This window comes from Oryx dammah, unplaced genomic scaffold, assembly GCF_014754425.2.
Source record: "Oryx dammah isolate SB20612 unplaced genomic scaffold, SCBI_Odam_1.1 HiC_scaffold_3, whole genome shotgun sequence".
Classification (NCBI taxonomy): domain Eukaryota; kingdom Metazoa; phylum Chordata; class Mammalia; order Artiodactyla; family Bovidae; genus Oryx; species Oryx dammah.
The window spans coordinates 15,386,757-15,402,091 of NW_024070187.1; the positions used below are offsets into that span (position 1 = coordinate 15,386,757).

General features: G+C 40.7%; 1 protein-coding gene and 1 long non-coding RNA gene across 4 annotated transcripts in view; one reads left to right on the forward strand and one right to left on the reverse strand.

Annotated features, from left to right (window-relative positions):
- The first annotated feature begins 234 nt into the window (after positions 1–234).
- Positions 235–15,335, forward strand: part of LOC120861731 — a 75,591-nt gene continuing 60,490 nt past the window's right edge. For both annotated transcript variants that reach the window (XR_005720593.1, XR_005720594.1), the window contains exons 1-2: positions 235–1,637; positions 8,331–8,376. This is a non-coding gene — a long non-coding RNA (uncharacterized LOC120861731). The remainder of the gene's footprint in view (positions 1,638–8,330; positions 8,377–15,335) is intronic.
- The window catches only part of MCUB (mitochondrial calcium uniporter dominant negative subunit beta), a 103,226-nt gene continuing 90,993 nt past the window's right edge, over positions 3,103–15,335 (reverse strand). Inside the window, exons 4-8 of one of the 2 annotated variants that reach the window (XM_040237474.1) lie at positions 13,102–13,206; positions 7,913–8,073; positions 5,390–5,593; positions 4,678–4,794; positions 3,103–3,319 (exon numbers count right to left, since the gene is read on the reverse strand). In XM_040237474.1, coding sequence (XP_040093408.1) covers positions 3,242–3,319; positions 4,678–4,794; positions 5,390–5,593; positions 7,913–8,073; positions 13,102–13,206 — 665 coding nt within the window. In that variant the 3' untranslated portion in view covers positions 3,103–3,241. The remainder of the gene's footprint in view (positions 3,320–4,677; positions 4,795–5,389; positions 5,594–7,912; positions 8,074–13,101; positions 13,207–15,335) is intronic. The other variant, XM_040237475.1, reaches the window with a different exon arrangement.

The following is a 15,335-nucleotide window of genomic DNA, read 5'->3' on the forward strand; positions in this document are numbered from 1 at the left end:
GGCGGGTAACAGTCGGGGTTTGCATAACAGACTTGGGAGCTGCTGGTTCAGCAGTGTTTGTGCTATTTCGGGACTTCCCCGGTGGCTCAGACGGTAAAGCGTCCGTACACAATGCGGGAGACCCGAGTTCAATCCCTGGGTCAGGAAGATCCCCTGGAGAAGGAAATGGCGATCCACTCCAGTACTATTGCCTGGAAAATCCCATGAACAGGGGAGCCTGGTAGGCTGCAGTCCATGAGGTTGCAAAGAGTCGGACACGACTGAGCGACTTCACTTCACTTTGTGCTACTTCAGGTATAGTTCAGAACAGATGCCAACTATATGCCAAGGTTAGTGGGGCACTCATCCCTTTTCCTGTGGTCATGGCAGGGGTTCCACTGTCAGTTGAACAGTTTACCTTTAGCTTCTGACCCTCAGGTGCTGCTGTCTCCATGGCCCTCCTTGCAAGGGTGAATGACTATAGAAACTCCTCAGCTCATCCAGTGAGCACAGGCCCAGCCCTCTAGGCAAAGATTATATAGCTCTGCTTACCTAAGTTAGCTGATGTTATTAAAAAGCTCAACCCCTGCCACCCACCACATGCATACACACATTTTTTTTTCCTCAGTGATCAGTCAGAAGGTTTATTTGAAAAAAACCCTCTTGTTCAGATGCAGTGGCAGTGGTACCAATGTGTCTGGGTACCAAAGTGCCATCAAACTTGAGCTTTGGAAACAATAGGGACACAGCTGAATTTTGTTTATAACAGTCGTCTCAGGATAAGACAACCCTTTCGTAATAAAATTAACATGCAATTTCTTTGGAATCCTTTAGTTTTGGTTTCAGTCTGTTTAACTTGGAACTTGAGTAGAAAGATCATACTCTGTGTGTTAATAAATGATCTCTCTAATCAATAATGTTTTAACATATATGACATCTCCCATTTGAGAAACTACAGTTTAAGTACTAAAAAAGGTCAGAATGTCCTGCCTCTGATCACTGAGCTGTCATCCCCGGTGCTCAGAAATCAGTTTCACCTGTCACAAAAAAAGTACAACGTGACCTATGCGCAGCTCCTTCTCTGAAGAATTAAACTCTATTTTAAAAGACTATTTTACTTTGTAAAGTGGGATGACACTAATCAAAGGGAGCTATCTTTACTAAGAATTCATTCATTTTTCACATGACAAATTTTCTGAAGCTCTAAAGACACAGAAGTATTCTTTGATAATTGTCTTTCACATCCTTTTTCAGAGGTCAGTAAAATTTTTCTGTACAGAGCCAGAGATGAACTGTGTTGGGCTTTGCAGGCCACACTGTCTGCTGCAATCAAACCTTGATTCTATATTGTGAGAATAGCCATAGACAGTGCATCAGTGTTCATACTTAACTAAAATTTTATTTACAAAAACAAGCATAGGTATTAGTTTGCCAACCCCTGCTCTAGTCTACCCCTCTTCCCAGGTTTTCCTTTAGACTGTTTGAGAATTCAGAAGCCATCCTTTCTCTTTCCTATTCCCAGCTTTCTCCTAGCTCTATACCTGAAAATGCCATAGATACCTGTCTCTCTCAGGTATGTCATAGGGGCCAGGCATTCTTCTTTATGCTGGGGATGGAAGCATCAGTGAATTCAGTACAGCAAATGGCACTCCCAAGAGGTAAGGCCCACCTTGCCCAACTGGTTTCTCTTAACTTTCACTGTATTGATGGTCTTGTCCCTTCCTGGGAACAGGGTTCCTCAAAGGCAGAACATGTCCTAAGTGCTTGTCATAAGTACATATTCTTAGCTTGTTAATAAAACATTTAACGTACTGCTAATCTAGACTCTCTGGGTTTCAGAGATACTGATACAGACTAGCACCTGGATCACTGGGTGTTGCTCTAATTAAGGTGTTTGAAGTTTGAATCTGATTTGACTGAAAGGTATACCCTTAAAACAGTGTTCTTTTTCTTAAAGCAAATCTCAGTATCAGGGTGTCATCATTACTCTTTCTGTCCCGTAGTCAGTCACTGAAAAGGTGACATCCTAGGTAATGGATTAAACACCATGAGTTGTACATTTATAAAGATGTATGATCCACTCTGAGTAGGTGCTTAAATCTTTTCTAGCTATGTACACCTGGGCAAATTAACCATGATAAAGCTTAGTTTCCTTATTGGGATTAAAAACAGCAACCTCATAGGATTATAGGATTACAAATAAGTATATGTAAAGCGCCTAGAACAATACTTGACAACAAATGATCCTTGGAAGAAAAGTTATGACCAACCTAGACAGCATATTGAAAAGCAGAGACATTACTTTGCCAACAAAGGTCCGTCTAGTCTAGGCTATGGTTTTTCCAGTAGTCATGAATTGATGTGAGAGTTGGACTGTGAAGAAAGCTGAGTGCTGAAGAATTGATGCTTTTGAACTATGGTGTTGGAGAAGACTCTTGAGAGTCCCATGGACTGCAAGGAGATCCAACCAGTCCATTCTGAAGGAGATCAGCCCTGGGATTTCTTTGGAGGGAATGATGCTGAAGCTGAAACTCCAGTACTTTGCCCACCTCATGTGAAGAGTTGACTCATTGGAAAAAACTCTGATGCTGGGAGGGATTGGGGGCTGGGGGCAGGAGGAGAAGGGGATGACAGAGGATGAGATGGCTGGATGGCATCACTGACTCGATGGACATGAGTTTGGGTAAACTCCGGGAGTTGGTGATGGACAGGGAGGCCTGGCGTGCTGCGATTCATGGGGTCATAAAGAGTCGGACACGACTGAGCGACTGAAGTGAACTGAACTGACTGAACTTAAATATTAAGATGAAACATTTCAAGTGACATTTTATAATTTACCTCTATCAAATGATAAAAATCTTCCAACTACTGTGAATTAAAAAGAAATTAATGACCAGATAATTTTAAATGAAGCCTAAGAAAGGGAATCCAAGCACATTGACCGTTTCACTTCTGCACGGGAAGGAACACGGGACAGGCTGACAAAGCTTCTTAAATGATGAACTGTAACAGCAGCAGCTTTGATTCTGATGGATGCAGCCCAGATCCTTCCAGCAGTAAACCTCAACAAGCCGTGAAAATCCACAAACTGAAAACCTCAAATGAGAGCATCAAAGATACCTGTGTTTTGCAAGCATTTTTTTTTTTATTAACAAGAGATTGAAACAGTCAAATGAACAGTCAATGAACTGTGGGATTCAAAAAGTTCCAGTTGCAAAATAAACACATCATGGAAAAATTCACTGACATTAAAAATGTAAGATTACTTCTTTTCATCAAGTTCCTCTACTTGCATCCGCAAATAGAGAGAGCGGCGCACATGTCTCAGGGCTTCAGTGGCCTGTCCAAGGGAAGAGGAGGGGGCACTGATCAGAGAGAACCACGAGCACATCAGATTACTGTTCCAAGGAAGTTCATAACTCTAACAATCTCCTGAGGCCAACACAGAGATCTAAATGACAAGTGGCAACTGCCCACAATATTTCAATTTATGTAGATTCTTTTGTAAAAGAGTTTTATAGTATGAGTTTATAGTATATGGTTTATATAATATATATATATACACACATATATTCTTATTATGTTTGTTTTCCCTTTTACAAAGGGGTTTTTCTAGCTTATGAAAAACAATAGCAAGAGCAACAACAAAAACTCCATTAATCTGACCTATTAGGCTTCCCCTTTTTCTCAACTTTATAACCTTAAAAATCTAAATCTTCAATGCCCAGTGCTGGAAACTAGTTAGGAGAACATTCTTTAGCCTTCTAGGATTGGATCATTTAAATGTAAGTACCCCCAAAAGCATCATTACATTTTTCCTAAGTAATGATTATATGGAATGTAAATGTATTTTTAAAGCCTCTTTATCTCCAATTTTTGGGCTATAAATTCCTGTTATATCTTTCCTTTTTTTAAAATTTGAGGGATGGGTAGTTTAGAAGATACAGGTAACAAAAGATATGATTGATCACTGGCTATTAAATGATCATATATTGAACAGTAGAAGACTTTTTTTCTAAAACTTTGTTATAAAATTGCTAAGAAAAATTTAAAAAGCTAATGGGTCTGCTGAGAGGCCAGAGATAATAGCTGCCTAGAAATCAAATTATATGGAAGTGCTCCAGAGTATGGCTCCAGAGCCAAACTTTTGGCTTCATAGCCTAGTTTCCCCACTTTCCAACAGGGTATACACCTCTCTTTTCTCATCTGAAAGAAGGAAAAAATGAAAGGAGGAATGCCATATGGATTCTGTTTTTAAGAAAAAGAAACCTGGAAAGTATTTAGAGAGTTTAAAATTGTTTTATCAGAGTGCTCACCTTCCTAAAAGTCTTATATTCTTAATGGGTTCAAAATTTGCAATTGAGCTTGATATTGGACTTCTTTCTTTAAAAACACATCTTCACTTAGAAATAGATTTCTATTGAAAACTATTATTTTATTATCTCAGAGTCATTTAAGACTTTTCCTATTTACATTTAAAGCTATCCCCATGTAGAATACAGATGACAAGAAAAAACACTGTAGGAAATTAGTATCAGGACATGTCAGCTGTTTCACTGAACAAACCAAAATACAGAGAAGCCTATGCAGGACCAAGATTTAGCCTGTGTGAGTGAGCCACCGAGTATGCTTCCCTGACCCTACATTCTGGCTCCCAAATAAGACCGGCTGTACGATGTCATATTTGCAATGAGGTACCTTAGCAAGGTCATCTTTTAGCTTGTTGTACTGTACCACATCAAAATGCTGCTGCTTTGATCTCTTATGGAAGAAGTGAAGAAACTGCCTACTCTTTACAGCTGAGTAAGTATAATCCTAAAAAAAAAAGCAGAGCAAAACAGAACATGCTTTAAATGAACACAATACCTCAGCAAGAAAGACACTTGTCTCAGCAACAACAAAGCAGAGGAAGGCATGTCAGTAAAATATTTGCCATCATATTTGTAGCCATCAGAGCCAGCATCAGGCAACGCAAGTGAAACATTTAATCTCACTCGAGATCAGCTGTTCCTTTCAAAAGCGAGCAAGCAGGGAAGAGAAATCACACGCAGGGATAGAAAGGAGGAAATGGAAAATGGACATTTTTGGCAAAACAATCACAAAGCTAAAGTTACTGGGTGGTCTGAAATATAAATTCATTTATAAACAGGGCACAGAGTACACAAATTTGATGTGTGTATCTCAAAGGAGGAGTTTAAGTTGCACTGTATTTCTCTATAGAGGTTATACACACTTTCTCGGTGCTAATATAAATCTCCATCCTCTGGAAAAACAACAAAATTTAACAGCTGAAAAGAACCCGGGTAGCAGTAATTCAGTAAGTAAGAAGGATTTTTTTGCTCATTACTTGAGTGAGGAATTATTTACAAAAGACGTTATAACTTAACCATTTTCTAAACAAACTACTTACCTGTCGAGTGACTATAAAGTACGCAAAAAAGACCATGGAATTTGCAAATGTGATGAAGTATGTAACCGGTTCCATGATATCCCAGGAGTACACCCACCAGGTGAGCCAGGCCATTGCTCCGCCCTGAACAGACAGCATCGCTAATCCAGCCCACAGGAGGCCACTGATTTTGGCTTCTGAGCGAGCTTTGATTCTAGCTTTCATCTGAGGGAAAACCAAATGACTGTCAGTTGTTTACACTGCACCAACTTAAAAAAAAGCAAAGGAATGAAAGTAATACACATCTGCATTAAAGAGGCAAGATTTGTGAAAAATCAGAATTTATAAACCGTACGTTCATGAGTGATCACTTATTTCCAAATCAATTCATTAGTCAACCATTTTTTAAATTATAACGGTAATACCTGGTCATGGAAAAAATAAACAGAAGGGTATACAATGAAAAGCTCAGAAGTCACCTTCTAAAACCAAGCTAAAATTTTGTCTACTTTCTTTGACCCAGCAATTTCACTTCTGTGTATCCTACAGGTAATACTTGCACACACATGATTCATTATAGGTTCATTCTTAAGGGTAAAAAACCAAAAACTATCAATTTTTCATGAAGCTATCATGTAGCTTTAGTGAGAAGGCTCTCTAGGTATAATATGGAGATCTTTCCTGGATATACCGTCAGTGAAAAAGGGTGAGACTAGTGTACAACAGCATATATACTCTTTACTGGAAAAGGGAACAAAATCATATATTTGCATTTGTACACAGATAAACTCTGAAATGATTCACAGTTCAGGAATATGGTACTGGGAGGACAGTAGGAGGAAAACTTTCCATTAGCCATTTTTTTAGATTTTTAAAATCTTAACACAAGTGAAATGTATTCCCAACTTTAAGTAAAGAAAAAATGAAAATGTGGGTGTCCTTAGTTGCTCAGTTGTGTCTGACTCTGCGACCCCATGGACTGTAGCCTGCCAGCTCCTCTGTCCATGGGGATTCTCCAGGCAAGAATACTGGAGTAGGTTGCCATACCCTCCCCTCCAGGATATCTTCCCAACCCAGGGATCATACCCAAGTCTCCCACATTGTAGGCAGATTCTTTACTGCCTGAGCTTCCAGGGAAGCCTGAAAATGTGGGTACACAATCCAAAAACAAAGTCCCTCTCTCTGGCATCCCCTACATATCCTTAGAGCTAATTACTATCAAAAGTTTCTTTCAACAACAAGGCACTACTGTATAGAACAGGGGACTATATTCAATATCCTGTGAAAGTCTCTCAATCATGTCTGAGTCTCTGTAACCCCATGGACTATACAGTCCATGGAATTCTCCAGCCCAGAACACTGGAGTAGGTAGTCTTTCCCTTCTCCAGGGGATCTTCCCAACCCAGGGACTGAACCCAGGTCTCCCGCATTGCAGGTGGATTCTTTACCAGCTGAGCCACAAGGGAAGCCCAAGAATACTGGAGTGGGTAGCCTATCCCTTCATAGCTCTATGTCCTGTGACAAACTATAATAGAAAATATAAAAAAGAATGTGTGAATCTCTTTGCTGTACAAGAGAACACAATACTGTAAATCAACTATACTTCAATGAAAAAAACAAAAAACATTTTTTCTATCTCCAGAAATTCTTTATTCATACACAAAGATATACTTACCCATTAAAAAAAAATCACAAATAGGAACAGAAGTTTTAAAAAATGAATTTTTCCTTTAAAACAGACTCCTGCCCCTCCTCCCTAGAGAAGTTTGTGGTTTTGTTTTCCTTCCACCACTGATTAACTTCAGATGTTAGGAAGCCATTGCTAACTTTCCAGTTGCAATTCAGTTGAGCAGAGTGGGAGTGGAAGGCCTGTTGTCTTTAAAAAAAAAAAAAAAAAAGGTAATGCTCCAGCTAGTGCATTGCAGTTAATCTTACACTCAGTCACTGAGACACTGGCCCATCCACAGACAAGACACAGCACGGAGTTGAAGATGGCAGCCTGGAGTCAGACTGCCAGAGCTCAAGTTCTCTTCCACATAGTAGCTATGTACCTTTGCTGTCTTAGTTTCCTCATGCAAAGAATGAGGCCGATAATACCGAACTCACAGGTTCACTGCGAGGATTAAAGGAGAAAATAAACCTATGTGAAGCATTCAGTAAAACGCTCACATGGAGTAGTTATACCAATGAATGAGTGAGTGAAGTCTCTCAGTCGTGTCCGACCCTGTGACCCTATGGACTGTAGCCCACCAGGCTCCTCCGTCCATGGGATTTTCCAGGCAAGAATACTGGAGTGGGTTGCCATTTCCTTCTCCAGGAGATCTTCCCGACCCAGGGACTGAACCTGGGTCTCCCGCATTGTAGGCAGACGCTTTACCGTCAGCCACCAGGGAAGATTCAGTTATACCAATATTGGGTATTAAAATCATATGGGCAGAGAAGCCTGGCGGGCTACAGTCCATTGGGTCGCTAAAGAGTCAGACACGACTTTTGTGACTAAAGGATGATTATTTACAAACAGACTCAATCGAGACGCTTCCAAACCTGTTCAAGGGGCTGCAGCTGGCCCTTCAGGTGGTCAATTTTCTCCAGCAGATGGTGCTCTCTCTTCTTCTGAAACTCTTCTAAATGCAAGGCGGTGAACAGTCTGTAAACCAACGATTTCATGTTTTCCATCTCAGTAGCCTGCTCGCTGCTCAGTTTTTCTGAGAAAAGTAAGACACAAAGGAAATGTAAGGCAGTCACCACATCTTTTCCTCAGGGAACCAAATCTGCGCCCCCATGGCTGGCTGGCTGGGCCCTCCCCACTCCTTGGGGGGCTTTTGATATCGGCCTTTATTCCCATCTCAGGTGATTCCTCTTTCTGGAATAATAATAACCAGGCAGTAGGTTTAAAATTCATTATGTTTTTGTCTTTTTTCTTTTGTAGTATGACCAGCACTGTTGTTTTTTTTTTTTAAAGGAAGAGTAATAACAGGAAAAAGGAGTATCCATCTACCAGAACCCAGGTAAATACCTCACCTGAGTTTATAACACATCAGTTTATGGGTTCACTTTTATATCTGAGTTAACCTAAGATCCTTCTTAACCCTGAACTCTCTATCCAAAATCATTTTCGGGTCCACTAGGGAGGGAAGCTGGTGTACAAACATGTAAACAACAGTACAATATACATTTGAAAAGCAATTCAAGTGTAAGTTATTTTCAAGAAGATATAGACCTGAGGGGAATCACATTTCTGATTTTTAAAATTATTTAAGTTTTTTCTTTTTAAAATTTTTAGAAATATTTTTCTTGGAGGTATTTTCAGAGAAAAGGCTGGTATCGGTGCTGGAGTATAAGATCAGCCTGAATCATCTAGTTACGTGAGAAAGAAAGAAAACGTTTAAAATAAAAAGGGGCAGGCAAGTCACAAGCATGGGAGCCAATGGTGTTCAAATTGTACCAGATATGGTTAGTGGGAGACCCTCCAGCTGGCTCCTGTGTCCTTATGACTTACTCCCATTTTTGTTAGCATTTCCTTTTTTTTTTTAAACCGACATATATATAGTTGACATAATATTAGCTTCAGGTGTACAGCATAGTGATTCTGTATTTTTACATATTATACTCCATTAAAAGTTATTAGAAAATAATGGCTATAACCTTCTGTGCTGTATTCTTGCTTATTTTATACATAGTAGTTTGTATTTCTTAATCCCCTACCCCTATCTTGCCTCTCCCCCTTTCTTTCTCCCCACTGGCTCCCACTAGTTTGTTTTCTATATTTGTGAGTCTGCTTCTGTTTTGCCATATACATTAATTTGCTTAATTTTTTAGATTTCACATATAAACGATATCATATAGTATGTGTCTTTGTCTGACTAAGCATAATACTCTCTAGGTCCATTCCATGTTGCAGCAGATGGAGAATTTCATTCATTTTTTTTTAATGGCTGAGCAATATTCATTCTTTTTTATGGCTGAGTAGACATTCCAAAATGTCTACTGAGGTCTGAGTGTATACAGCAGTATTCCTATATACACACACACATCTGTTGGTGGACACTTGGGATGCTTCATATCTTGGCTATTGTAACCAGTACAGCTATGAACACTGGGGCGCATGTATCTTTTCCAGTTAGCGCTTTCATTTGTCTCCATATACATACCCGGCGTGGAATCGCTGGGCCATATGCTAGTGCGAGTCCTATTTTTGGCTTTTTGAGGGACCTCCACACCGTTTTCCAAATGCCTGCACTGATTTATATTCCTACCAACAGTGCACAAGGGTTCCCTTTCTCTGCGTCCTTGCCAACATTTGTTATTTGTAGACTGTTTGGTGACAGTCACTCTTAACAGGTGTGAAGTGATATTGCATTGTCTGGATCTGCATTTCTCTGATAATTAGTGATGCTGAGCATCTGTTCATGTGCCGGCTGGCCATCTGTATGTCTTCTTTGGAAAAATGTCTACTGAGGTCTTTCACTCATTTTCCATTTGCATGAAACATCTTTTTCCATCCCTTACTTTCAGTCTGTATGTCTTTAGCTCTCAAGTGAGTCTCTTGTAGGCCACATATAAAAGGTTCTTGTCTTTTTTAATCCAATCAGCTGCCCTATGTCTTTTGATTGGAGCAGTCAGTCCATTGACATTTAAAGTAATTATCGATAAGTATGTACTTATCTCCATTTTATTACTTGCTTTCCAATTGTTTTTGTAGTTCTTCACTGTTTTTTATTTTATCTAAATCACCTCGTCCCACCCCTCTCCACCCCCTTGGCATTCTTGCCTGTATTTGGCTGCAATATAATGGTTAGTAGTACTGCAGTGCTCACTGAAACAGACCTGCATGTCAGTGGACCCACACAGTTCTCACCTGTGCTGTTCAAGGATGCACTGTGCTATGCTGCTGCTGCTGCTGCTAAGTCACTTCAGTCGTGTCCAACTCTGTGCGACCCCATAGACGGCAGCCCACCAGGCTCCCCCGTCCCTGGGATTCTCCAGGCAAGAACACTGGAGTGGGTTGCCATTTCCTTCTCCAATGCATGAAAGGGAAAAGTCAAAGTGAAGTCGCTCAGTCGTATCTGACTCTTCGCGACCCCATGGACTGAAGCCTACCAGGCTCCTCCGTCCATGGGATTTTCCAGGCAAGAGTACTGGAGTGGGGTGCCACTGCCTTCTCCATCACTGTGCTTTACCAGAGCCTAATTTGGCCTGGAGGAAGGGCAATTAGCCAACTCCAGGCCCCTCTAACCTTCTTGTCTCATATTGGAAAGAGAAAAAAAAAGATAAACTCTTCTGAAGGTCACAGCACAGTAATCCTGGCCCAGTAAAAACCCTGAGATTTAATCGTAAGATTATACACTGCTTCTCCACCCCAATACCTTAACATTACATTAACAGGACTCCAGTTCTGTGCAAGACACAGACTCTATTCAAATAAGAATTTCTGGAGAAACTTGAACATAACAGGGGAGAGAAAAACAGGGATCCTAGAAGAAACTGAAGCCTCTGATACCTACAGCTATAGCAAACAGCTGAATTCCTGATCAGACTCACGTAGTACCTCACGATAGAGACCTACTTGCTTCAGCTTCTATTTTCAATAACATCATGTCCAGCTTTCAACAAAAAATTACAAAGCAGGTAAAAGGCAAGAAAAAAACCATCTATAAGGCAAACATCAGGATCTGATATGGTAGGGATTTTGGAATTATCAGACCAGGAAATTAAGACAGATATGATTAATATGGTAAGGCCTGTGATGGGAAAAGTAGGCAACATGCAAGAACAGGTTTGGCGATGACTTTTAGATACAACACCCAAAGCACAGTCCACATAAGATAACTGATAAACTCAGCTTCATTAAAACAGAACCTCTCCTCTGCAAAAGACAATGACAACCAAATGAAAAACAGTGGGAGAAATACCTGCACAATAGAGATCTGATAATGAACTGTTACCCCAAATATACAAAGAAACCTTAAAAATTAACAACATGCTTAAAAAGCGGGTCAAAGGCTTGAAGAGACACCACACCAAACAAGATATATAGATGGTAAGTAAACATGTGAAATATGTTACCAGGCAAGTGCAGACTGAAGCAGTGAACTGCTGCTACTTCACAGCTTTAAGAAAGGCCAAAATCCAAGGCACTGGCAACACTACATGCTGGCCAAGATATGGAGCAACAGTAGCTCTCATTCACCGCTGATGGGAATGCAAAATGGTGCAGCTTGTTTGGAAGAAAGTTTACCCGTTTCCTACACAACGAAATATATGCATTATATGGGCAATCATGCTCCTTGGCATTTACCCAAACAAACGGAAAAATCACGTCCACATAAAAACCTGCAAACACATTTATAGCCATTTTATTTGTAATGGCCAAGACTTGGAAACCTCCAAGATGTCCCTCAGTAGGTGAACAGATACATAACCTATGATACATCCAGGCAATGGAATAATAGCGCTCACAAGAAATGAACTGCAAAGCCATGAAAAGACAAGAAAACTTACCTGCATACTACTCAGTGAAAGAAGCCAGTCTGAAAAAAAGTTATGCGTTGTACCATTTCAATGATACAACATTCTGGAAAGGCAAAACTATGGAGACACTAAAAAGATTAGTGGCTGCCAGAGGTTAGGGGTTAGGTAGAGATGAAGGAGGAGAGCACAGAGGATTTGGGGGCAGTGGAGCTATTCTGTGTGAAATGACAATGGAAAGGTGAATCCATGTCATTATACATTTATCAAAACCCATAAAACAAGCGGGAGATAACCTGGAAATCTGGAATTGACATATACATACTACTACATACAAAATAAACACTATCTGCCAGGATTTGCTCAAACTTATGTCCATTGAGTCAGTGATGCCATGCAGCCATCTCATCCTATCTGTGAGATAGTGAAGGTCAGGGAAGCCTGGCATGCTGCAGTTCATGGTGTCTCAAAGAGTTGGACACAACTTAGGGACTGAAAAACAACAATAAAACAAACAGCAAGTACTGTATAGCACAGGGAACTACATTCAATATCTTGTAATAATCTATAATGGAAAAGAAACTCATTCATACACACACACACAAACACACACACACACGTATATAACTGAATCACTCTGTAGAACTCTGAAACAATGTAAATCAACTATAGTTCAGTAATAAAATATAGCCTTAAAACCCCCATAAAGTATAAAACACCAAGAGCAAACCATAATGTAAAGTATGGACTTGGAGTGATAATGATGTTTCGATGTAGGTTCATGATTAAAAAGAAATGCTCCGTTCTGGTGTTTACAGTAGGGGAGTGTGTGGGGAATGGGTACATTAGTATACAGGACCTCTGTACTATCTGCTCAATCTTGCTATGAACTTGAAACTGCCCTTTAAAAAATAAAGTAAAGCCTACTTAGAAAAAAAAAAAAGAGCTAAAAACTGTACAACAGTATACACTTGAGTTCATGATTTTCAGGTCCACTTCTTAACCCAATAATGTCAGATTAAGCATTCAAGATCCTAGAACAAAGTCTTAAAAGTCTAAAAAGAGTATGTGAGGCTACATGAAGCCCTGACACCCAACTTCTACCGATCATTTCTACCCTTGCTAGAAAAGCTTAATTACTGGTTCTCCAAAGCCTCCTTGGTCATTTGGTTAATTAAAAAGATTCTCAGGATAAGCCTGCTCCCTCAAAAAAGGCCTAGAGCAACAGGGAAATGTTAAGATAAGTTCACAGCTGTGCTTCTTACCTTTCTTAGGGCACTGTACATCATATGTTATTTTATCAATAACAAGTTTAAAATCATTCATTAGCAAAATTTCCATCAAGGTTGAAGCTGCAATTTCAGTGCCATCTGAAAATGCAAAAATATGTCCTTGTTTTAGAATAATAAGAACCATTTTTCAACATATGGAACAATACTAATCCAGGTCTTTATAATACAGTAGTGGACATTCGCCTTTTGGGGCGGGCAGAAGCTCCTCAATACCCAATACTGTTCCCACTGGGAATAATCCTCCCAATACTGCCTGTTACACTGGACCAAGACGAACAAGCAGACACCCCATCACCCACTCTATGTCAGCAGGGCAGGGGTCCAGACTGATACTCCTGGTGAGACTGTTCCTACAGACAGTCATGTACAGATTCCGGGCTGGGAGGCAGGGACGCATCACAGCAAGGCCAGTGGAGGCGGAGGCTGGGGGGCAGGTGCCAGCAGCAGAGCCCGTCAACCATTCCCAGGCTAACTTCTTCACCCACGTCCTTCTGCAGCTCCTGCCCTCTTCTGAGCCTGGTTTTCTGTCAGTTCCAATCAGAAAGCCTGCTGACACACTCCTCAGCTCAGTCAATGTCCATCTCTGTGGCTTATGGCCAAACCCCTGACTTCGTGGTGGAGGAACGCAGGTAGTAACATTTTAGAAGAGCCCACCTTTCTCTTATTTTTTTTTGAACTTCCTTTGTGGCTCAGCTGGTAAAGAATCCACCTGCAATGTGGAAGACTTGGGTTCGATCCCTGGGTTGGGAAGACCCCCGGGAGAAGGGAAAGGCTACCCACTCCAGGATTCTGGCCTGGAGAATTCAACGGACTATATAGTCCATGGAGTCACAAAGAATCAGACACGACTGAGCAACTTTCACTTTCCCTGGTGGCTTAGACAGTAAAGAATCTGCCTGCAGTGAGGGAGACCCAGGGTCAGTTCCTGGGTCGGGAAGATCACCTGGAGAAGGAAATACAACACATTCCAGTATTCTTGCCCGGAGAATGCCATGGACAGAGGAGCCTGGCGGGCTACAGTCCCGGGGGTCACAAACAGTCAGATGCGACTGAGTGACTAACACTTTTCTTTTAATTACTAAAGGTGAGTGATTTGTATTGTTTAAACCACTTCAAACCACCACCACACAGGGCTGCTTAGGAAAGATGAAAAGAGGCAAAATTGTGAAGGGTAAACACGCACTTGTGTGGCATGTTTAAAGAGGTGGAGAGAGGCAGGAGAGATTCCAATAGTGATTTCAAATATCCTAGGAACGTTTCAGAAAAAAAAAAGTCTAGGAAAATTGCAAAGTCAGTGTGCTTTGCACAGCTTCCTGTCTAGCCTAGCTGTTGTTATATTTTTGAAGTTTAATGTAACCCAGGGGTCAAGATTCAAATTCACTGAATAATAAGCAAAAAAAAAAGTGCTGGGAGGGGTTTCTCTATCATTATTCTTTCAGAATAGTCTGCACATAATTACCTGATATGAAGTCCAAGACGTATACTTTCGCCTGGCCTGGCATGTGCTTGGCTGCATTCAACCAGAGAGGTTTCAGCTACACTAATACGCACGGTGAGAGTAATGCTGCTAGTAAAATCAGGAAGAACCCGGATGCCTGCCTCCTGTCTGCTTCTCAGCAGTTCTTTTGTTCCAGAAGGCGGCAAGTCAAGTCTGCACCTGGGTCTGTTCCTAGAATTTGGCTGTTTGGGTTCCTGTTCATCAGCTGGGGTGAGATCATCTTCCCAGGAATTGCCAAATAACTCCACCCACGTTATGGGCAAAACTGTGACAAGCTTAGAACACTCTTTTCAAGCCCAAATTAAATGCCGGCAAATTCCACCCACAGAGCCTCTTAAAAAAAAAAAAAAAGATCAGCAACACACCAAATCCGCTTTATCTGATTTGCAAGTGTCATTTAAAAATTTACATTTAAATGACTTCAAACCTGCTCCTTAAAATAGTATAATAAAAAGAAATCAGCTGAGTATAATTTCTCAGTTGAAGTACTACATTCTCCTTTATACTAATACAGGATCAGCTAGAGATGGATAGGAAACACTTCTAAGGAGTTCATGATACAGTGACGAATTTTTCACCTATTCTTGGGCAAGTACTGACATGAACCCCAAGAAAGTGTTTTCACTCAATCCAAAGAGCATCTGTACTCTTAAGAATTCTGGCGTTTTTCTGGTGCACGCTCCAGGCCGAGCACTGTGTTTGGTGCCCT